The sequence below is a fragment of the Heloderma suspectum genome, chromosome 5 (assembly GCF_057233095.1).
Source record: "Heloderma suspectum isolate Gila_16-S chromosome 5, 16-S_ref, whole genome shotgun sequence".
NCBI classification, from domain to species: Eukaryota; Metazoa; Chordata; class Lepidosauria; order Squamata; family Helodermatidae; genus Heloderma; species Heloderma suspectum.
In genome coordinates this window covers 119,653,155-119,678,381 of record NC_139462.1, presented here as the reverse complement: position 1 = coordinate 119,678,381, position 25,227 = coordinate 119,653,155, and the positions used below count along the sequence as shown (strand labels likewise).

The 25,227-nt window shown below is 41.9% G+C and overlaps 1 protein-coding gene across 10 annotated transcripts in view; it reads right to left on the bottom strand.

The window, feature by feature from the left end:
• SLC2A9 (solute carrier family 2 member 9) overlaps window positions 1-25,227 on the bottom strand; it is a 128,800-nt gene that overhangs the window by 52,679 nt on the left and 50,894 nt on the right. For all 10 annotated transcript variants that reach the window (XM_084857122.1, XM_084857118.1, XM_084857114.1 and 7 more), the window contains 4 exons: window positions 20,881-21,026; window positions 12,845-12,977; window positions 7,323-7,510; window positions 467-577 (listed from right to left, as the gene is read on the bottom strand). In XM_084857122.1, the coding sequence (XP_084713248.1) occupies window positions 467-577; window positions 7,323-7,510; window positions 12,845-12,977; window positions 20,881-21,026 (578 nt within the window). The remainder of the gene's footprint in view (window positions 1-466; window positions 578-7,322; window positions 7,511-12,844; window positions 12,978-20,880; window positions 21,027-25,227) is intronic.

Genomic DNA, 25,227 nt, shown 5'->3' with positions numbered 1-25,227 from the left:
CTATTGTATTTTGTCTTAATGTAGGCTAACCAACCCTGTAACCAACCCAAAGCACATGTAACTGAAATAACCTCACATTCTTCCCATTTACCTCTGCCTCTCCTTTCAGTTGTTTCCCCTGTCTTGAGGTTTGTATTGTAAGCTCCTCAGGGCAAGGTTCTTTCCTCTTATAATGTGTAAAGCCTCATGCATGCTGATGGTACAATAATAATAATAACACTGTATAAACAGGATGAATTTTATTTCTTGAGAATTTATCATTGTAGACTTGCAATTTATTCTGAATTTTCTGCATTTGAACCTCTTACGATATTCAACAAAGTTTCTAAAGTGTATCCCTTCTGACTGCTTATTACCCAAGCATTTCAAATCAAACCCAAATGAAAAGGGAGCCAAAATAGATTCTCTCCTGGATTTTGGATTCTTTATCCAGGTCTATGGTATATACAAACCTCACAGCACTTACTGAGAAAACAGCAGCCAAAATCTCAACAGCTCCTGTGCTTAAGGTAACGTATGGGATCATTTCTGGACTTAGCCCGGCTCCCCTGAAAATGTCATTTGTGTAGAACCAAATCTGTAACAATATGGCAGTTTTCAGTTACATGATTTCACGTGATCTTTTTGCATCTAATTAAAATTTAAGTCTACATATATTTAATGCCTCAATAATGATGGGCTGGCTTAGGACAATCAATACATATTTTGATATATTATTTTCCATTTATCCTAGTTAGAGCCTCAGCATATTAGCAAATGGCTAAATCTGGAAAAAAAATATGGAAATAAAGCCAGCCAAATAATAGCATAGTATAATTGCTGCTCCCCCCAGCATATACCTAGAATTCCTCTTCCCATAAATAAATCTGCCCCCCAAATCTCTCCCACATGTCATTTATATAATTTCATTTTACAACCCTCCACCCAAAGGGATACCTCCTCATTACTTTTTCAAGGGTTCAGAACCCTCATTGAATGTACCATATATGTCTTTCAACCCATGGGCATCTCCTGTGGTGAATGAATACTATTCAATTTCTATGATTCTTTAAAAAAAAAAGAGAGAGAGACAGAGAGAGCAAATACTGCACATATTTTGCCATAGCCCCTGATTTTTTCTCCTATGTAATTTTCCAGCTCTTTGAGCACAGACCTTGAAAAAAGCTGGTTTATCTCACAGTATATGTCATTTTCCTATCACTTATAAGTGTAATTATAAGCAGCGCTACTCTACAAAGAGTAGGTGACAAGATAATTCCATGTCTTTTCTCAGTAAAATATCTGCAACAAGGAACAAAACAAGCCTGTCATTAGTACTGAAATCCTGCAGTTAGTAGAAAGCTATACTTTTTGTAGGATGTATTTTATAGGTTTATCGAAGACATGATGAAATGTATTTTTCAACTTATTCACAGCAGACAGTGAAGAGTTTGTCAGTAACATATAATTAACTCTTAGACTTATACTTCAGGAAGTTACTATACATTCCTAACAAGCAATAACAAAGTGCTTTAAGGTGATTTAAAAAATAATAATTATGTCCATCATCTGACACACAGTCTGAACCCATTACAAACAATTAAAAGAATAAAAAATCAAAACAAATAGTTAAAAGACTATAATACAACATAAAACAAAACAACAAACAGCACAGGAATAAATAAATGTAAAGATACCTAAAAACTAAGTCTCTAAAATGCCTGGGAGAAAAGAAAAGTCTTCACCTGTAGTTATGGTGAAAAGAACTGCACCTGAGCAGGAAGGACACTGTTTCTCCTACAGGGAGATTGATCACAATATAGAGCACCAACCAATAGTGCAAGCATCAACAGTTTGTAGAACTCCTGGCCATAAGATAAATGGTTTGGGACAAGTTTAACTGAATGATCATCTCATCCAGCATGAACCTACCCAGACGCTGGGGCCATCAGGAGAGGCCCTTTTCACATCCCTCCGCCTTGCGTCGTGCAGAGGGCAAGGAGCTATAGTCAAGCCTCTCCATCAGTACTGCCCAGACTGTGGCATTCACTGCCCTGTGAAGTTTGGCTCTCTTCCTCTTCAAGCACATTTAGATGGAGTATGAAAACAAGCTTGCTTGAGCGCACTGTTCCCAGTATGGCTTAATTATTGTTTAATTGATTATTTTTATTGTCTGCTGTTTTACTCTGCTTTAATATAGTTTGTAAGTCGCTTTGACAACCCTACTAGGGTAGAAATGGTTGTCCAAACAAATAAGCTGTAACATCTACGAGCTTGGCTATAGCACAGACAGGCCTACAGTCCTGCCTGCCCACCTGTCCTGCCCTATGCTGATGCTGGCATCTTGGTTCCGCTGACCTGAGGTAAAACTACCCCAAGGCATGGAGAGCTCATAGTCAACAAAAGGGTGGGAAAACTCATAGTCAACAAAAGCAGTACTGGGGTACAATCTCAAAAACGACAGAATGATCTCAGTACGAATCCAAGGCAAACCATTCAACATCACAGTAATTCAAGTCTATGCCCCAACTACTGATGCCGAAGAAGCTGAGGTTGATGGGTTCTATGAAGACCTACAACACCTTCTAGAACTAACACCAAAAAAAGATGTCCTCTTCGTCATAGCGGATTGGAATGCTAAAGTAGGAAATCCAAGAAATCACCGGGATAACAGGCAGGCATGGCCTTGGTGTACAAAATGAAGCAGGACAAAAGCTAATAGAGTTTTGCCAAGAGAACACGCTGATCATAGCAAACACTCTTTTCCAACAGCACAAGAGGCGACTCTACACATGGACATCACCAGATGGTCAATATCGACATCAGATGGATTATGTCCTTTGCAGTCAAAGATGGAGAAGCTCTATACAGTCAGTCAAAACAAGACCTGGAGCTGACTGTGGCTCAGATCATGAGCTTCTTGTTGCAAAATTTCAGCTTAAATTGAAGAACGTAGGGAAAACCACTAAACCATTCAGGTATGACCTCAATCATATCCCTTATGAATATACAGTGGAGGTGAGGAATAGATTTCAGGGATTAGACCTGATAGACAGAGTGCCTGAGAAACTATGGACGGAGGTCCGTAACATTGTTCAGGAGGCAGCAACTCAATCCATCCCAAAGAAAAAGAAATGCAAGAAAGCCAAGTGGCTGTCTGATGAGGCTTTACAAGTAGCTGAAAAAAGAAGGGAAGCAAAAAGCAAGGGAGAAAGGGGAAGATATATCCAACTGAATGCAGAGTTCCAGAGAATAGCAAGGAGAGACAAGAAGGCCTTCTTAAATGAACAATGTAAAGAAATCGAGGAAAACAACAGAATGGGAAAGACTAGAGATCTCTTCAAGAAAATTGGAGATCTCAAGGGAACGTTTTGTGCAAAGACGGGCATGATAAAGGACAAAGAAGGCAGGGACCTAACAGAAGCAGATGAGATTAAGAAGAGGTGGAAAGAGTACACAGAAGAACGATACAGGAAAGATCTTAATGTCCCTGATAGCCATGATAGTGCGGTCACTGAACTTGAGCTGGACATCCTTGAGAGTGAAGTCAAGTGGGCCTTAGGAAGCATTAGTAACAACAAAGCTAGCGGAGATGATAGCATTCCAGCTGAGCTATTTAAAATCCTAAAAGATGATGCTGGAAAAGTGCTGCATTCAATATGCCAACAAATCTGGAACACTCAACAGTGGCCACAAGACTGGAAAAGGTCAGTTTACATTCCAATTCCAAAGAAGGGCAACACCAAAGAGTGTTCAAACTACCGCACAATTGCGCTCATTTCACATGCCAGCAAGGTGATGCTCAAAATCCTACAAGCTAGGCTTCAGCAGTATGCGAACCGAGAACTACCGGAAGTACAAGCTGGGTTTCGAAGAGGCAGAGGAACTAGAGATCAAATCGCCAACGTTCGCTGGATCATGGAGAAAGCAAGAGAATTCCAGAAAAACGTCTATTTCTGCTTCATTGACTACGCTAAAGCCTTTGATTGTGTGGATCACAACAAACTCTGGCAAATTCTGAAAGTGATGGGAGTACCAGACCACCTTACCTGTCTCCTGAGAAACCTGTACGAGGGTCAAGAAGCAACAGTAAGAACCAGACATGGAACAACCGATTGGTTCAAAATTGGAAAAGGAGTACGACAAGGCTGCATATTGTCACCCTGCTTATTTAACTTATATGCAGAACATCATGAGAAAAGCCGGGTTGGATGAATCAGAGGTCAGAATTAAGATTGCTGGGAGAATTATCAACAACCTCCGATATGCAGACAATACCACCCTAATGGCAGAAAGCGAAGAGGATCTAAAGAGCCTCTTGTTGAGGGTGAAGGAGGAGAGTGCAAAAGCTGGTTTGAAACTCAACATTAAAAAAATGAAGATCATGGCATCTGGCCCCATCACTTCCTGGCATATAGAAGGGGAAGAAATGGAAGCAGTGACAGATTTTACTTTCTTGGGCTCTAAGATCACCGCAGACAGTGACTGTAGCCATGAAATTAAAAGACGCTTGCTCCTTGGGAGGAAAGCTATGGCAAACCTAGACAGCATAGTAAGAAGCAGAGACATCACCTTGCCGACAAAGGTCTGTCTAATCAAAGCTATGGTTTTCCCAGTAGTAATGTATGGCTGTGAGAGCTGGCCTATAAGGAAGGCTGAGCGCCGAAGAAGTGATGCTTTCGAACTGTGGTGCTGGAGAAGACTCTTACGAGTCCCCTGGACAGCAAGGAGGTCAAATCAGTCCATCCTAAAGGAAATCAACCCTGAGTGCTCATTGGAAGGACAGATACTGAAGCTGAAGCTCAAATATTTTGGCCACCTAATGCGAAGAGAAAACTCTCTGGAAAAGACCCTGATGCTGGGAAAGACTGAAGGCAAAAGGAGAAGGGGACGACAGAGGATGAGATGGCTAGATAGCATCACCGATGCAATGAATATGAACTTGAGCACACTCCGAGAGAGAGCGCAGGACAGGAAGGCCTGGCGTGCTATGGTCCATGGGGTCACGAAGAGTCGGACACGACTGAACGACTGAACAACAACAACATGGAGAGCAGGTGCATATGTACTGTAGCACGTTCCAGAACGGCACTGTCTCATACTTAGGACTTAACTTGTGGCCCACTTGCCAAAAGAAGCCTGGCCTACTGACACAGGGAACTGCAATGTTTAATGTGGCCCTCAGTACCAACATAACCCTTGGGAGGTGCCACGGCCCGCCTGCCTGCTCTGTGTACCTTCATTCTGCTCAAGTCTCTCTCCAGCATATGCAGTGGCAAGCACCTTCTTAAAGCTGTCTGCCGGCAAAATTGGGCTGAATCGCCTTTTGAGATGAAAGTAATGGAGCATGAAGATGTGGCCCACCTCTCTGCCTCTTATCCCCAGCCAGCAGCCCAACTCCTATCTCCCTTCCTGTCTCACTGCAGTTCTTTCCGCTAATTGTTGGCCTGAAGGGCTGTTGTCGTCCCAGGAGTCTGAACTGAAGTTTCAACTGGAAAGGTTTGTGCTGCTCTCATGGACTAATATTTATTGTGAGGAGACCACAACACCATGTAAAACAACAACACAATTCAGAAATATCAGCAGCAATGGATCCTCTTACAAGTAGAGGAGAACCACAGTGTGGAAAAAGAAAATCTGGGTCATAGCAATAAATGAAAAGTTGACACAGAAGCTAAGAGTGCACAGAGGAATAAAGAAAGAGACACCTTCAAGAAGGACTGGCAAAAATGAAAAAAAGTCAAATGGAATACCTTGGTAGAAGCTTATAGAAATCTGTGGGACTCATGAAAAGAAGAAGACCATAAAGGAATGAAACAGGATGAATTAATATATTACCCTGGAATAGAAATAGAAAATAATGGAAGAGAGAAGAAGAATCCTGAAACTGTTTGAGCTGGGGGAGGGGTTGGGGAGGGATTTTGAATTAATATTAATGGGTTTTTTTGTAATTTCTTTTGAAAAATTTAGAAATTTAAAAAACAGTGTCTTTGCATTCTTTCTAAACATTTTATTTATTTTATTTTTATTTGTTTATTGCATTTATATTCCGCCTTTTCCCCTCCAAGTAACCCAAAGCAGTGTACATAATCCGCCTCTCCATTTTATCCTCTGGTTGTTAACTAATAAAGTAGTATTATTATTAAGAAGCTGGTTGTTAACTAATAAAGTAGTGAGCTTGAAGCCTGGTATCCTGGAGTGTGTTGATTGTGAAGAGGGAGAAAGGAAAGTGACACAGGGCCTCCGGAAAAAGATCTTAAAGGTTGGGCGTCCTTCAGTTATCCTGGTCCCAAACCATTTAGGGCAGCCTTCCCCAATCTGTTACCTCCCAGGTGTTTTGGACTAAGTAATTCCTGACCATTGGCAATACTAGCTTGGGATTTAGGGCAATAAAGGTTAAAAACAACACTTTAAATGGCAGCCAGAAACAAACTGTTAGCCAGTGTAGTTCTTTAACTACTGACAAGATATGGTCTGCATTATTAGTGTCAGTTAGCAGGCTAGACTGTATTTTGTGCCAGTTGTAATTTCCGAACAATCTTCAAAGGCTTCTCCAGTAGAGCACACTGCAGTAATCCAACCTAGTTGTTATTGTTATCAAGGCAAGTATAACTGTTGCCAGATCTCATTTTTCTAGGGACAGTCATACGTCAATGCATGAGAGCATCCATCGCCACCAGGAAGAATGGGAAATATCGTTCCCAATAGCACTTGGCTTAAACCAGAAAGCATTGGGAACTGTATTACCCATGCTTCCCAGAGGCAATGGATATTTCACATGCTCATGGGAGCACCCAGGCCTTGAGCCTGAAGATTCCGTTGCAGGAGCCATCCCAAGTACCAATCTTTCCTTGCCATTTAAGTGCAAAAAGGAGGCTGGCAGTGTGGAGGACCTGGTAGGGGAATGATGGTGCTGAATCAAGAGCCTTCCATGCAGGGGGGAAGTGGATGCAGGCCTGATTTGGAAGAACCTTAGAAGGACAACCCCTTCACTGAGGGCCAAAATACAGATGGCATTAATCATGTGGTTTGCTCTTGAGTGCACAAATCTTCTTTTAGAAATAGCCAGCAAGGGTCTGGATTGGGCCCATGACGTGGGGGTAGGGGGGCTTTAGCCTTTTACCGCCTGCTGTGGTCTTGAAGAGGGTCGGCCCCCTTCACCTGTGATTTCCATGGGAAAAAAGCTTCCATCGGAGTACTCAAGGGCAAACTATGTCACTAATATTAGATCTATGGTCATCATCAAAATGTTCCATAAACATCCTACAGATTTTCAAACAACAGAGCAAAACTTAAAATGTAACTTTAAGACATAAAATGTCATATTGAGTATGACTACTTACAGCATTAAGGCCACAGAGTTGGTAGCAGGCCATGGTTACAATTACAGTCAGAATCTGCCATCGCTTACTGCTGTCGCACAAAAGCTGGAAGATCGAAGCTACTTGGATATTTCTCTGCACTCGACTCTCTTCCAAAACTTCTTCTATCTCATATGACACATCAGTTTTCCCAAGGAAGGTCTGAAATGCTGTAAACCCATAATTTATACGTTTGTTTAGAATACAAATTGTTGTGTGCATACTAAATCGGCATTATTCACAATTCAAATTTTTAATTCGCATTATACATCTTCCCCTTTTTGGGTAACACAAATTGTTGTAGAGCTTTGCCTTCATGTCACTTACAGCAGGGATTTCCTATGAACTAGGTCTAGCTCATAGACAAGGCTTTGGGTATACCTCAGGTCTATGGGAACACCAAAGTGCAGAATATGCTATTGATTCAACTTCTAGGTACAAATAATTACAAAAAATGCACCCTCAAATATCCATTTTAGGATTACAAACCCTGTTGCCTTGTAGATAGTAAGCCTGCAGGCAGGGCCGTTGTTTTTTTTGTTGTATAGACCCAGTGTTCAGGTGCTTAAAATAATAATACATTATTTTTATATTACATTTCCTGCTTTCATCTGGTTCATTCCAGCATGGGGAAGCAGGTGGGAAAACAAAGGAGATTTGTCTGTAATGCTGGCTTAAACAAACTTCATTGATTCACCTACTCCTACTAGAGCAGGGATGGTAAACTTTTTGGGCCCATGGCCATTTTTGGCAATTTGAGAAACTGTCCTGGGCACAACCACAATATGGTTGCCATGGGAGGCATAGTTAATCATAAAGGACAGGCAACCTGCCCAAAAGACTGAGCACAAGGCAAAGCAGAGGTGGGTCTGAGCCCCAATGCACTAAACTAGTCCTTTGAACCCACAGTTTTTAGCACCAACAGAAAACTATTTCCAAGAAGGCTAACGCTTTTTCTCCCCCCTTACTACTTTGCCAGCCAACTCATCCCCTGTCCCATCTTTCTTTTCATTTTGGATCACCACTCATATGCGCACACTCACCCCAGCTCACCACCCACAGATGTTCTCTCTCTCTCTCTCCCCCCCTCTCCCCGCCCCAATTTTTAAAGCATGTATGCATACATGAATATACAAACATCCCTCCCTGTTCCTACTCACTGCAAGCACATGAAAAACCATACATACTTTTTCTCAGGATCTCTCTAAAATCCTTTCTCTCTCACACACATGCAGCCCCCATCAATTCAGACATACAAGCACACAACCCTCCCCCAACCGCCCGGGTTGCTCCCAGCTGGCTTCTGCTCTCCTTCACCCTCCCACTGGCTTCTCTGAGTCCCAATGCTCCCTTTTGTTTTTAAAAGACAAGAAATGGAATGGCTAGGGCATCTCAGTGTGCACCAAGAAAGGTGTCCACGGGCGCACTGGTGACTGTGGGCACCATGTTGTTTGTTGTCTGTTGTTGTTGTTCAGTCGTTCAGTCGTGTCCGACTCTTCGTGGCCCCATGGACCATAGCATGCCAGGCATTCCTGTCCTCCGCTCTCTCCCGGAATGTGGTCAAGTCCATATTCATTGCATCGGTGATGCTATCTAGCCATCTCATCCTCTGCTGTCCCCTTCTCCTTTTGCCTTCAGTCTTTCTGTCTTCAGTCTTTCTGTCTTTCTCTCCTTCAGTCTTTTTTTTGCCTTCAGTCATCAGGGTCTTTTCCAGTGGCTTTTCTCTTTGCATTAGGTGGCCAAAATATTTGAGCTTCACCTTCAGTATCTGTCCTTCCAATGAGCACTCAGGGTTGATTTCCTTTAGGATGGACTGATTTGACGTCCTTGCAGTCCAGGGGACTCGTAAGAGTCTTCTCCAGCACCACAGTTCGAAAGCATCAATTCTTTGGTGCTCAGCCTTCCTTATAGTCCAGCTCTCACAGCCATACGTTGCTATTGGGAAAACCATAGCTTTGATTATATGAACCTTTCTTGGCAAAGTGATGTCTCTGCTTCTTACTATGCTGTCTAGGTGTGCCATAGCTTTCCTCCCAAGGAGCAAGCGTCTTTTAATTTCATGGCTGCATTCACCGTCTGCGGTGATCTTGGAGCCCAAGAAAGTAAAATCTGTCACTGCTTCCATTTCTTCCCCTTCTATATGCCAGGAAGTGATGGGGCCAGATGCCATGATCTTAGTTTTGTTAATGTTGAGTTTCAAACCAGCTTTTGCACTCTCCACTTTCACCCTCAACAAGAGGCTCTTTCGATCCTCTTTGCTTTCTGCCATTAGGGTGGTATTGTCTGCGTATCTGAGGTTGTTGATCATTCTCTCGACAATCTTAATTCCGACCTGTGATTCATCCAACCCGGCGTTTCTCATGATGTACTCTGCATATAAGTTAAATAAGCAGGGCGACAATATGCAGCCTTATCGTACTCCTTTCCCAATTGTGAACCAATTGGTTGTTCCATGTCTGGTTCTTACTGTTGCTTCTTGTCCCTCATACAGGTTTCTCAGGAGACGGGTAAGGTGGTCTGGTACTCCCATCTCTTTAAGAATTTGCCAGAGTTTGTTGTGATCCACACAATCAAAGGCTTTAGCGTAGTCAGTGAAGCAGAAATAGACGTTTTTCTGGAATTCTCTTGCTTTCTCCATGATCCAGTGAATGTAGGTCTTCATAGAACCGATCAACCTCAGCTTCTTCGGCCTCAGTGGTTGGGGCATAAACTTGAATTACTGTGTTGTTGAATGGTTTGCCTTGGATTCGTACTGAGGTCATTCTATCGTTTTTGATATTGTACCCCAGTACTCCTTTCCCACCCTTTTGTTGACTATGAGCGCTACTCCATTTCTTCCAAGGGATTCTTGCCCACAGTAGTAGATATAATGGTCACCTGAATTAAATTCACCCATGCCTGTCCATTTTAGTTCGCTGATTCCCAAGATGTCGATGTTCAATCTTGCCATCTCATGTTTGACCACCTCCAGCTTACCTTGATTCATTGATCTGACATTCCAGGTTCCTAAACAATATTGTTCTTTACAGCATCGGATTTTCTTTTCACCACCAGACACATCCACAGCTGAGTGTCTTTTCAGCTTTGGCCCAGCCGCTTCACTCTTTCTGGCGCTACTTGGAAATTCCCTCTGCTCTTCCCCAGTAGTATATTGGACACCTTCCGACCTGAGGGGCTCATCTTCTGGCGTCATATCTTTTTAGCCTTGTGATACGTTCCATGGGGTTTTCTTGGCAGGAATACTGGAGTGGGTTGCCATTTCCTTCTCCAGTGGACCACATTTTGTCAGAACTCTCCACCATGACCTGTCCGTCTTGGGTGGCCCTGCATGGCATAGCTTATGGCTTCACTGAGTTACGCAAGCCCCTTCGCAAAACAAGGCAGTGATCCATGAAGGGGACCATGTTGTTTACCTCTGGGCTATGGTGATGAAGGCAAAACAAGAAAAACTACTAATAGAGGACAGATTAACTCTGGACAAAGCAATCATGATAGCTAGGGCTCATGAAGACCACAGGAAAGTACTTATAAGGCACCAGGCTATGGACATTATAAAACAGGCTATCAGCCTAGAAAGTGAGGTGTACAGTAAAACTTTGTTTGAAATATGCACGGCAAGAGGCATCCCCAGCAATAGAGAAGATGTGCAGAAAATGCTATAATGCAAGCCATTTTGCAACTGCATGCCAGGCACACAGGGAAGGAAAAGCAAGAACATTCCCAGCACATTGAAGGCAGCAGCCACATTAAGACCTAACAGACAAATCAAGCTGCAGGTTTGAATACTACCCCCCACCCTCCCTGAGCCAAATTGTTGATTAATTTTATGAGGCCTGTCAGCAGAAAAGCAACCTATAAATGCTAATATAAATAAATATTTTAAAGCTTGAATTTGCCATTGTAACAAACAGCAGATTCCCATTTCATCTGGATAATGAACTGCAGTAGATTAACAAACCAGATGCCATGGCTCATTAACTAACTATAGTTTGCATAAAGCAGATTCCTAAATTCAGACAAAAGAGGATGTGTTTTGTTACAAACTACAGAAGTTTCTGATCTCCTTCCTAGCATGCAAAGGAGAGGGAAGTGGGTAACATATGTGTCTGAGGTACATTCTTGTAAAAACAAACCACCATTTATTGTTATATCTAAATGCAGTCAACAACTCAAATGCAACACTATGCCTAACCACAGGAATTTGGGTATGGAGAAATCTATCGGTCTCGTTTACATAGCACCCAAGGAAACGCCAGTAAAGTTTAAGAACACAAACCTTGGAACACAAGTAAACCGCATCCCAGGGAATGGCCCAGCTCATGAAACTAGTATCACTTATATCAGTATAACCAGTAGCATATCCAGGTCATTCTCCCTGGGTGATGGAAAAGTGCAGTGTCAAATGCAATGAACAAGATGGCCATTGCCTGAGGAGCCTGTTTGTACATGGGCAAAGTAACTTCCTTGTTAGCTTGTTTTTATGCCACTTTATTCCAACTAAAATAAATGGTATGTTGTATTCAAACCCAGTTAACTGTGCACTGTCTCCATAAATACAGCCTGGACTTCTCCCTTTGCCTAGAACAAACCCTGCTGCAGGCCTGTGTTTTACAGCCCTGCCCATGAACTGTATATTAATTACCCTGTAAAATATGCCTGTTAATTATCACCTGAATTCAGTAGTCAAGGTTCCACTGACAACACAAATGGGACTTAGCTTAGACACCAAAGTCCTTTTCAGAAACTTGCCTCCACACATACAATAAACATGTGGAAATGTGACAGTGGTGGATCACACCGGCTATTCTCCCAATCTCTGCACAATGTCAGTACAACATATGTAAAGGGGAGCCTACAAGCATAATGTTATACATGGGGAGGCTCTCCACAGGATGGGGAACTCCTGCCTGTGCAGGATACCCAGTTATGTGGGCAGCCTAAGTGCATACAGCTCACCTTTCTACATGCTGTGCTGAATACACAGATGCTGGGACAGTGAGGCACACAACATCGGGGGTGAATCCAGCAGGCACAACTTCCGTGAGCCCTTCCATGCATTTTGTCTATACATAGAAACAAACATCTGAAAAGAACTAAGTTCTCCTTTCTTTCAAGTGGCAAATTACCTCACAGTAAATTCACATGTGGAATAAGCAAAACTTCCTTCTGTCTTTAGATCGGAAATAAGCATGCAAACAAAGAGCTCGTGCTATAAATGATCCATCTGAGTGTGTGTGTGTGTGTGTGTGTATAAATACACACACACACACACACACACATGTTATAGGCCATCTTATAACAGAGACAGAGATGCATGGGTGCTGAAGCAGGGCATTACTGATTGCAGTTGTTTTCATTCTTATGTGATTTTCTTATCCTGAACTCTAAGTATTAAAGAAGAAAGACTGCAAAACAAAGTGTTATTTGCACTTTCGTTGGTGTTCTTAGTTTGTAAGTCACATGGATAGGAATTACAATTGTGATAAAACATGAAAGCATAGTACCTTTTTCTGCTGCTTTTGTGTCATTTTTTTCAAGCAAGAGGAAGCGAGGACTTTCTGGAAGAAAAGGCAAGACACCAATTTGGAGCACCGAAGGGACAATGATCATTCCAAATAAGTAGGGCCACATGGATTCCTGCAAAGAAAGTAATAGTAAAGTCTTGATACAAAGTCTTGACACAAATTTAATAAATAGACAGACAGACAGACAGACAGACAGACAGAAACAACATAGAGGGTTGAGAGCACCTGCTTTGTACACAGAAGGTCCTAGTTCGATCCCTGAATCTCCAGCTTAAAAAAAGAATATTAGGCTGCAGGGCTAGGAATCTCTGCTTGATACCTTGGAGGGCCACTGCCAGTTAGAACAGAGGGTCCTGGGCTGCACATATTAATAGTCTGACTCAATATAAGGCAGTTGTACACAAAGCCAGGCTCTGGCGGGTTTCTGTCCAGGACGGAATTCCAAAGAAGTGGTGCCTTGGCTAAAAATGCTCTTCTGGGTGCTCTCACTGATTTGACCCTCTCGACATATGAACCCACAGCATTTCCCCAGGACTCTATAGGTGATTACTGACCCCCAGAATTGTGACTGGAAGCAAATGGACATCCAGTAAAACTGGGAGAACACCAGCTTTCTGTGTTCTTTGGGACTGACTCCTGACAGGAGGTGGACTGTAGAACTTTGCACTAATCTAGCCTTGCTAATGTTACTAGCCTACTGAAATTTTCTCTAGCTCACCTGCCCACACATACCTAAGTTAATGCTATGTGGCACATCAATAGCTACAAGTCTCTTTCTGGTTACATAAACTTCCTTGACTAGATTCCTGGAGGTGAGTCTCACCACAGGAGACAGGTGAACAGCTAATTATATGCCTGCACTATTGCAGTTTACATATACTTTTCAAGGGCAGATTACATGGCAATAACTGATCCATGCAGTTACCAACTTATGAATAATGGTAGCAGGGTCCCTGGACACACTCCAAAGAGGTACTGCTGGTGTATCACATCTAATAAAAATATGTGCCCATGCATGTGTGTACACATAAACATGCACACACATGATCTAGATATCCCCTGCACAGCTGTTCAATTGCCTCACCTCTCACTAGCATTTAGATTTTTAGATTACATTTGATATCCTCACAGTTTAAAAAGAAGATGGAGCTGGAGGAGATGCATAAAAGGGAAAACAAAATGATCAAGGGACTGAAGCACCTTTCCTACAAGGAAATGCAAAATAATTTGGGGCTTTTTAGTTTAGAAAAATGAGTGTCGGAGAGAAACAAAGCAAATCTTTATAAAATTGTGAAAGGTGGGAGAGAGAGAAATCTTTCCCCCTCTTTTGTAATACTAGAACCAATCAAACTGAATAGAAGGAGATTCAGGGCAGACCCCCCAAAAGTAAATATTCATACAATTCATGGAGTTCACTGCCACAAAATGTGGTACCAGATGTAGCAACTACCTTAGGTGGTCCTGGGAAAGATCAGGCATATTGACAGAAGATACATCTATCAACGAGAATGTGCTAAATGGACCTTCCATGTTCAGGTGCTCTGGACAAACAAGAGGAGGCAGCACTTCATGCCCTGTCGTAAGCTTCCCTAAGGCCACAGTTGGAAACAGACTGGCCCACTACCCGATTCAGAAAGCCTGTTCCTACGTTCTCACCTAAAAATAGGTGTGCGTGCGTGTGTGTTCAGGCCTGTAGCCAGCCTAAAAGTTCTGGGGGCTGACAAAAAAGTAAAAGGTAAAAAAGGTAAAGGTGTCCCCAACCAGTCGTGTCCGACTCTAGGGTGCGGTGCTCATCCCCGTTTCTAAGCCGAAGAGCCAGCGCTGTCCGAAGATGCTTCCGTGGTCATGTGGCCGGCATGACTGTACACCGAGGTGCACGGAACGCTGTTACCTTTCCCGCCGAGGCGGTACCTATTTTTCTACTTGCAATTTCTTGCTTTCAAACTGCTAGGTTGGCAGGAGCTGGGACTGAAGACGGGAGCTCACTCCGTCACGCAGCACTCGGGTCTCGAACTGCTGACCTGCCGACCTTCCAGTCTGCAGTTCAGGTTCTTAACCACTCTAGTTTAGGGCTTTTAAAGTCAAAACTGTGAACTGTTTTTTAATTATTTGTTTGCACAAAAATTTAGGAGGGGCAGAGAAAAGCCCACCCCTGGCTACAGGCCTGGGTTTATTGTCACTGCCTTGTGCACCTAGCAGGGTTGGGCAACTTGTAGCCCTTCAGATTTTTAGAATACAAATCCCAGCATTCCTCACCATTAGCTATGTTGGCTAGGGCTCATGGGAGCTGTAGGCCAAAACATCCAGAGGGCCACAAGTTGCCCACTCCTGGCCAGATGCAAAGGAGAATTGAACTCCTGTTCCTTTAATACTTCAGTACAATCAGAGGTTTGGGAAAATGCAGCTATTTATGCACAGATGAGAAAAGCTGCACTGGCTGAAAAGCCCTCTTCTGCTCCAATATGAAAGGGAGGATCCCTGACATTCTTTGCAAATGGCATTACACCCGTGTCTTTTCAGATTTACTGACTAGAGAAGCTATGCTAAATTGTATTAGCATTTTAAGTTAATATATCTGAATATTTGGGCTGAAATGCTGCCCACAATTGTGTGTGGGTAGGTCCCATAAATATTAATAGATTTATTATTATTTATTGACACAAATGCAAGTGGAAGTGCAGCCACAATTATTTAGAGGTGTTTTGAATACTTTGAGGGAAAATGTATTTCTTGTCTTTCCACTTGAAGATTTTTTTCAACATGGTAACATATGATATAAACTTTTGTTTTTGATCAAGTACACAACAGCTTGTTTTCTTTAATATGATAGTTCGGTGAATTTGATATTATTTATCAAACAAATGTTTAAATACTGTACAGCTTATTAGTTTTACACCTTATTAAAATGTAGTAGTAACCGTCTTTGCCACTTTATCCAAGTCCTATTTTTTCCTCCCGAGAGACATTCTAGCTCAATGGTTTATATTTAAAGTACACTTATCAGTTCAATACCTCTGAGACCAAATCAGAAATGTGCTGTAATTTCAGTATTTTTCATTCCTTTATTTAAAGCAGTATTACTCATGTGTGACAGAGCCAACAATTAGACAAGCTGTCTCATTCTACTCTATCCTTCCATTAGTAAAATTTTACACTTTTCAAAAGCATAAAGTGTTGTATAATGTAAGACACTAAAATTCAGGAAAATGCCTCTCCACTTTGTGAAATAAAATACCTCCTCTTCTGAAATTAAGGCCCAATATTACTTTTCTCTGAGAAATACTCAAATCATATTTATTTATGTATAAGAATATTTACTGATGAAGTTCAGATGATTTTGATCAAGTTGTTCATTGAACTAAAATGTCAAAATCAGTGACCCTGAAGTTCAGAATTTGTAGTATCACACATAATACAGTGCCACAGGCAATGAAAAGGAAGGATCAAGGCGCATTATGCCAAAAGTACCATGTAGGGCAAGGAATGTATCTAGGTAGAAATTATATATGCCAGTTCTCGATATTTGGTCACACTCAAGCATAATTAAGAAAGAGATGGACTGTGTAGATGAAAAGGCAAGAATATCGACAATGGCTGGGACAATAAGAACAGGTTTTGCCCCCACCTGAATGATGTCCTTCTAGTTCACCTGTTTACTTTCTCCTATATAAGGGAACGGTTGCCACTAACTCCTATTAGAAACAGTTAAACCAATGAACTTGGTGGCATGTTGACAGGAGGACAAACCTGCCTTCAACTCCTGAAAGGGGGTTGCCTGGTTGTCACTGCTGGGCCTTCCTGAGAATTTTTGCTACTTAGCACTCCCTTCTGCATCCTTCACTATTCCTCAGACATTTCACTCAAGCAAGAACCTCCAAACTGTCCTTGATATTCTGCTGCATGCCTAATGTGGTGGCAACTCTATTATGATCATCATTCATACTATTCCAAACAACCAGTCAATTGCACCAGTGTGATGTGGTCACATGTGTGGAAAGAATGGCAGCCCCGAACAGCCACTAGAAGCCCCTTGGAATCCCCCCTAAAATATTCCTAGGATTCACTTATGGTCCCTTTGGCTACCATTTGGGATTCAGTGGCTTACTCTATATTGCATAAAAAAAATGCTGAGCTCTACAGCTATCACTCATACTTGACCATCTTAGTATACTGCCGGAATCAAAGTGGGTGTGCAACTTGGATAAGCCATAAATTCCTTCTAAATTCTTGGTTTGTACAGATCACTCAAGCCAGTTTCAAAGTTTGGATGTCCTGGGAAATTGTGGTTTAAGAAATAAGGAAGTACTGCATTAAGATGTGCACAAAAGGGGAGAAGACACGCAGGTACATGGCTTGTTCCTGGTCCAGCAAACCACATTTTCTTGGACCAGGATTGTTACATCTGAAATGAGGCATTCTTACACAATAACAGTTAGTTCATTTTTGCAATTATCATAGGCTTCCAATCTGTTTATGATTTAAGTATCTTTGTTGTACTAATGAAGTTAATGTTTTAAAAATACTGGACCATTATTTGACAGTACAAGACAATACTGACTGGTCAACTGATCAAATGTTTTCTGATTGATCAAAAAGTCGAATTGTGGGTTACTGGGATCAGGAAGGGTTTGTCCCCATCCCCATATCTTGTAGGGGGGATCCTACTTCCTCTGAGGAAAAATCAGGGCCAGAATGTTTGGTAGTCTGAAGATGTTCCAATTAAATTAGCCTTGACATGCCTTGATGGATGACTTTTGCTTATGCCCAGGGGTTTGACTGATTGCTCTGTGGTGATGAGTCAGTTTTCCTCCAAGGATGCGGCACCTTGTTGCATGAACCTTCTTGAACTATTTGCCCTGTAAACATCATCATGCAAAGCACCTGTGCTCAGCTCATGGCACACAGTGTAGGTCAGGGTTGCCAAACTCTAACAGGCTGCAGGGCTACACTCAACATGTTTCTCATTTGGGGAGGCAGCCAATAGTAGGAGCAGCAGTTAGCTTTCAACGCCACCACTCACCATCCATCCCTAATGTGCCACCTTTCCACACCTTGCCTGCATAAGCCCCTTCACCAGCTCTACCCCAACCAACACCTCCACCCACCTGCAGCTGCAGCTTCCAGTTCCCTGTCATCTGCTTGACCTGCAAAGTATTTTCACATACCAGAACAGCTGCTCCCCCTAAAAAAATTCTGCCAACCTAGATATCCGTGTCATCTGTCTATAGAGCATAACCAGTCATTTTGCAAACTTCCCTTTGGCTATGAATTGCAACATCTACACTCCTTGCACAGCTAATTTAAACAGAATGGGGGAAAGGCAGTTGCAGACATTTATTTGTCGGTCAGCCTCCTTGCCCTAAATTGTTTCTTAGCCCTGAAGGTGAAGAATTTGAGTGGTGCTGTGTGAGCTGCACTGGAGACACCAAAGTGCCTAATAAAGCCCCCCTGTTTGATAGACCTGGAGTAGGGTGTTTTCATAGGTACTCTTTGAGGGATGGTCTCACTTTGCAGCAGGGAGCTATAATGAGAATATTATTTTTAGCCCCTTTCAACTGCTATAACCCATTTTTAATGTTAATCTAGGACCCAACACAATCTTGAGCTCACACTTTAACTTTCCAATTCCATACATTTACTATACATGGACACAGAAGATCAATGTTGGAATAAATGAATAAGGAATCATGTTTAGCAATATAAATAAATGATAAATAGCTCAATGTATCAGATCTATTTACTCAGAGTAATAGTGCCATCAAGTGGCCATAAAGACAATATCAGGTGCAGTTTGAGGCATTCTATATCCAATACTTATATTTTCTAACTAGTAAGTTAATAGGGTATGAGAAATGTATTCCACTATCTATTTAGATGAACAGATTTTGAAGGGCTTTGTACTGCTTCAAACCCCTACAAAGATGTTTGATAAGAGACAAAAGGGCAACAAAGACATGTGTATATACACCCAGCACATACCATTTTTTTAACTCTCTTCAAAACTACCAATGGCTTCCAGCCTAAATCTTGAAGCAGTTTTTTACATTTCCCATACTATAAAATGAATGTAAAAACCAAAGAAATCAGAACATGTATCCTATTTACACTGGCTCTCTTTCCCTTTCTATACTGCACTGATAACATTCAAAGGTTACACATCCCAAACTATACACTGGCCTTAGGAACGCTTGTGATAATGCCCACAGTGTATTTTCATATTTCATTACTTAACTAGTACAGGCCACTCTTCTTCCTCCTCAAATGCCTTCAGAGAGCATGAAGGAGGCTAAGACCTCTTTCATGTATTATGACCTTTTCAGTCAATGTCCTTTAACTATCACCTTACCCCCCCGCCAAAAGAGAGTGAAATATTTCCCGTACAAACAGTTTCAGATATTTTTGTCATATCATATGGCTCACAAAAAGAATATACATAAAGATATGGCTCGCACATAATACTAATCCATGGTTTATTTAACCCATGGACTGTTGAATTCCAGATTGGTGTGATGTGAGACCCCAACCATGCTAACAAACCATGGTTTGTTAACTGTGAACAACCCAGAAAGAGAACCCATGGTTTGCTGTTGGGTTGTGAACTGTGGGTTGTTTAAATCATGGGTTATTACACGTGAACTCAGAACTATGGGTTGTTCATGGGTTGTTTTGTCAGGCTACAGAGGCGGTGGGCAAAAATGGTAAAAAAACCCACACAGCTTACCTACATGCCAATACTACAGTACCACAAAGGCAGGGATTCAGTGGGCAAAGGAGGAGGGAAGCAAACAACCCAGGGATTCAGAAAGCGAACCATGTTTTGTTTGATCATCTGCCAGACAAACCCTAATATTTAATAGGGTTATTTAACCCATGGGTTAGCATTATGATTCCCGGATCCGAGGTCGGAGACAGTGCTCCGAACTCGGAGGGGGGAATCCATATTCCAGCCCCACTCCCCCTCACAGTTGGCATGGAAAGGACTGTGCTGGATGCCTCTCTGAGGTCAGGAATGCAACCCTGGAGAGGGGGGAAAGGGGGCATTCTGGAGGGCAGGAAGGGTAGGAGACTGGACATTTGATATGTCCAAAGTTATATTTTCATTCAGTGTGATTGAGCTTCGAATTATACTCTGATCCCAATAATAAATTGCTGTAAATGCAATCCAGCTAGTTGACACATGCATGCGGAAGCACCCTACTGTGCAAGTATTTTTATTTTCAATCTTCACTTGCATCCTGCTTTGAGAATGTCAGTTCAAAAGGGGGCTATATGTTACATCAATAAATAAATATGTGCTACACATTCAGGGGCTGCAAACACATAGCTCCTGGCAGAGAATAAGCAATGATACCACCAGCTGTTCAAGAGTAGCAGCAGGGGACTATGTAGCTGGATCTGAGCCAATGGCTGCAATTCTCTTTAACTCAATAGGCAGTTGTGTGCAGGATGACTGGGAAAGTCTTTCAATATCAAGACTGTATCAGTGGCAGGAAAACACAAGACTGCTTTGCTTTGAATAAGGATGCCAGTGAGATATCCTGAACCACCACACTGATTTCTTTCATGATAATGAACTATTTTTGGTTATGAATATAACAGCAACAACATAAACTATAGTAGTTGTGTCATATTTAAATGGACACTAAAATTGTTAAAGGTTTTTTTTTTAATGGCTACACGCACACATGAACATTATATTCCCGGATTGAAATTTGACCCCTGAACCAAAAAGGGTTTGCCACTCCTGATAACTATCTTCATAGAAATTATGGGCAAAATCCATCAGAAAATTGTCCAGCACAAATTCCATTGAAATGAATGGGAGTTGTCCAGATTCTATTCATTTAAATGGGGCTTATGTAGGAGACTTTCCTAGTGGAGTTATCTCATGTTTGACAGTATGACAAGAAGACATATATGCAAAACTGGTGTGGATTTATGGCTTGTAATTAATTTAATCAACAGTGTACGAAAAACCAGCTTTCTTTAAAAGTACAATTCAGAACTTTACAAACCTTCCCAAATATCTCAGGTAGCCCCAAAACCTGTCCAGTGAAGACACCAACACAGATGAGAATTGCTGTAATTTGCCCCAATGAACCACGTATCTCCTTGGGAGAAATTTCACTCAAATACATTGGGAGGGCACTCAGAGATACACCTGTGAAAGAGAAAGAAGAAGAAAGACAAATTTCAGTAGAAGTGTAACATTAAAAAAAAAGCCTAATGAACATCTGTGAAGTATATTTAGCAAAGTTTGAACATGAGTATTTGGATTGTAGTCCAAATGAGAATACTAAAGGGTTAGAAGGGTGTCCACTTCAAACTATCCAGAGGATCATATGAATCTGTGAGCTAATGTGACACAGTGGTTAAGAGTGTGAGTCCTGAGACAGTTACTGGTTCAAAAAAACAACAAACCTTCCAACCACAAACTCAACAAATAGTCTTAGGCAAGCCATTATTCTCTCTCACACTCACCTGCCACCAATCTCAAATGTAGGGATATACAGTGATGATGGTTCTGGGATCTGTGCCATAACTGATGGAGATGAATACACTGATGAGATTGGAGTGGGGTGAATACAGTTAAACTTAATCCTGATAAGCGATGGAGGTGGGGCACTCACTAGACCAGTTAGTTCAGGAAATGCCTATTGGGAGGAGCTGTAGCTCAGAGCACTTCCTTTGCATGCAAAAGGACCCAGGTTCCATCCCTGGCATCTCCAGGTAGGGCTAGGAAAGAATCCTGCCTGAAACATTGGAGAGCCCCTGCTGCCAGTCAGTGTCAACAGTACTGAGCTAGATGGGCCAGTGGTCTGACTTGGTATAAGGCACCTTCCTGTATTCCTAAGTTCCAAATCCTGACAGAGTCACACTCTTCAGAAAAGACCTGGTTTATAGCTTAGTGGTTCCATTCCATCTAGAACTGCTCCTGGAATACCAGGTATCTACCACGGCTTCAAGTGCCTCTTATTATTTATTTTGTTATTTATTATTCATAGAACGCCATCTATATATATTGAATTTTACGAAGACCAGGTTTGACAAGGGGCTTACTATCTAAAACAAGCACAGAGAAACAACAGAGGAAAATGAAAACACCTCCATTCACTATTGGAAAGTCAAGACCTGGCCACAGTTACTTGTTAAATTCTAGTCCTGAAGAGAGCCCAGAAACTTCAACCAGTGCAAAATGCTGCTGTTTGATTGTTGATGTGTTAGCACAGCCTTCCCCACCCTGCTGCTCTCCAGATGCTTTGGACTTCAGCTCCCATCAGTTGCAACCAGCATGGCCAATGATCAGGAATGCTGGGAGTTATAGTCCAAAACATCTGGAGGACACCAGGTTGGGGGGGGGAGTTGTGTTGAGAGTCCATTTGCTCATCCCCCATTCTAAAACCTACACTTGCTACAGATTCATTTCTGGGTGTAATTCAAAATGTAGGTTTTAACCTTTAAAACTCAAGATTGCCTGTGTCCTCCTGATGATATCAAGGAACATCTCTTCTCATATGAATTCACTACCTCTACTCAGCACTTGAGATCTTCTAATGAGGCCCTGCTGAAGGTTCCATCTTATGTGAAGGTGAATTCAATGGAATCAACAGAGACAGTTTTTCTTTATTTTAACCGCCACCCCTCCCATCAAGGTGTGTGTGAAATTTCAGACTGAAAATGGGAGGAAGAAAAGCTTAAATTCCCCCTCCTGAATCACCATGGTCCCAATCCGAATCGGGCTAAGTTAATAAGCCGATTTGATGTGAAAAACGTTTCATTTTAGCCCTTAGCCTCCACCAGAAGCGGGCCTTTTGTGTTGAAGCCCCACTGCTTTACAATGCCTTCCCTTGGGAAATTCATGTGGCTCATGCTTTATCGGCTTTCCAGAGACATGTTAAGACTTGTCCGCTTCATTGTTGACTTGTTTAGGGTGCTTCTGCTCTGATCTTTTATGAGTTTTTGTTTTTTGTCATTGATTTTAAAGTTCTTTGGTTTTGTATACAACTTCAAAAATGTTATTGAAAAATGTTATAACTTTTTTAAAAATAAAAATACTGGCATACTTCACAGTGCTTAATGAGATAATGTATGCAGGGGAAATGTAATGTAGAGGTGCTTGTTGTTTTCTTAGCTTGTGCTATCTATACTCCAAAGGCATTTAAAGGTTTTGACTTTTTCCCAGAAATCATAGCTCTGAATCTCACCACCATCAAATGGTTGCTTCCCCATCAACACTGTTTCTGGTTTGCAGGTATAACTCCAGAGGGAATGGCCACTCTCCAAAAATATTTCTACTCTTTCTGTTACAGCCAAATGGCTGTCCAACCCTCACAGTAGATAAAAGCCTGCGTTTGAATTTAAGAATGTAAAAGCCACAGGTGGTTTTAAATCTTATATACTAAAAGCTAATTCATTCTCTAAGTGCGGATACTTAAGCAGCCGAAACAGCACCACCCACACACAATAGGAAGACATCACTAGGCTGGGGGGAGGGGGGAATCTCTAGACTTGTTGAAGTAGAAAAAAAAACCTTTTGGAGAAAATAAGGAGGAACACCCCCCACCCCAGTGAGGACAGGGCTTAGTTGCCACAGAATGCTGACTGGCTGTTGAGAGGAAAATAACTGTGTGTGTGAGAGGGGAGGTAATCAGATGGCTGGCTGGCAGAAAACATGATTATCTCCCACAACAGCCTTCCAGCTAGCAGGCCTGAGCCTAGACTCCCACTGGCTGCTTTGTGCAGGGCATTGCGCAGGTATCCTTTTCCAGGTGATCTTCCTTGGCAGACTTGGTCGGCGTTGGTCACCTGTCCCCCAATCCTTCATTGTTTTGTGACTGGACTCAGCCAGAAGAGGAAAAGAAATGAAACCTGAAGCTTCTGGCCTAGTCCAAAAAATCAAGGCCTGATTTATATATGCAGGAGAAGGAAGTGGGAATATGCTAGTAGAATGCACCACTACATACTCTAGGGGGAAGATTCCAGGGGTTCTATCTAATGCTAAAGTCCCATTCATTTCAACGGGTCTACTCTAAGTCGGGCTAATGGTGGATACAACTCCAGTTTGGGAGGCTCCTCCACATTAAAAGCAGCACCAAAAAACAACAACCTACCTCCCTGCAAATAGAAAACGAGCATATCAACAAGAAAGATTTTATCCCAGACCTTTGCCTGCTGTTCAGTTCTTCTGTCTTTATGGATATATATTTTAACACAGAAGAACTATTGCAAAATCTGTTCACCCGCCTGCAGTCTGAAGTGGTACAGTCCATTCTACAGCCTCAGCGTTTGTACCACCTCAATCACTGCATGTGTATACCAGACCTAAAACAGTAGTCTCTAAGGTAGACTTCATGAAATATGGAATTCAAGTGTTAACAGTAGTTTCAGGCTGCAATCCTAAACACACCTACCATATTAATTAATTAATTAATTAGTTAGTTAGTTAAGTTCTATACTGCCCCATAGCTGAAGCTCTCTGGACAGTTTACAAAGTTTAAAAATATTAAAAATACAATATGCAAAATTAAAAAACATAAAAACGTACAACAGCCAGTATACACAGAGACAACGTATATCTCAAAACAACTCTGACCAATCAGCCAAACCATAAAACGAATTCAGGGTCAATTAAAACTCATCATATGCTGCCAAATGACTGGGAAAAGAGAAAAGTCTTAACCTGGCACTGAAAAGGTAACAGTGTTGGCACCAGGCAGGCCTTGTTGGGAATTGGGGGGTCACCAGTGAGAAGGCCCTCTCCCTAGTTGCTGCTTTCCGAGCCTCCCTCAGAGTTGGCACCTGGAGGAGGACCTTAGCTGTTGACTGTAATGTATGAGTAGTTTCGTGTCGGGAGAGGCGCTCCATCAGGTATGCGGTCCCGAGCAGTGTAAGGCCTTATAGGTTAAAACCAGCAGCGTGAATCGGGCTCAGAAACATCCAGTCATCCAATGCAAGCGGGCCATTAGACACAATGGAACTAAATTCTGAGCAATATACATAGGATTGGACTATCAGAAAATTATTTGAAGCCTGAAGTTTGAAGGCTATACAGTTATGTACAGATGTTGCCTAAAAAAACATGAATACATTTTGACTGAAGTGTCAGGTGAAAAACAGCCCCCTTTAAGATGAAAAACTATTTTGGGGGGAAATGCCTTTTTCCAGTGCTTGAACAAATAAATGGAGCACTTTCAATGGGAATCTCCTGATAACCTGTTCTTATTGGTGTCCATTGCCTTAAGCCAAACTATGAGAGCTTTCTTGACTTTCTAGATTTAAATCCACATGCAGAACACTGTGGTTGTAATAAAGATAGGATAGAGAGTGAAGTAAAATCATTGCCAAAATTATCTAAATTCTGA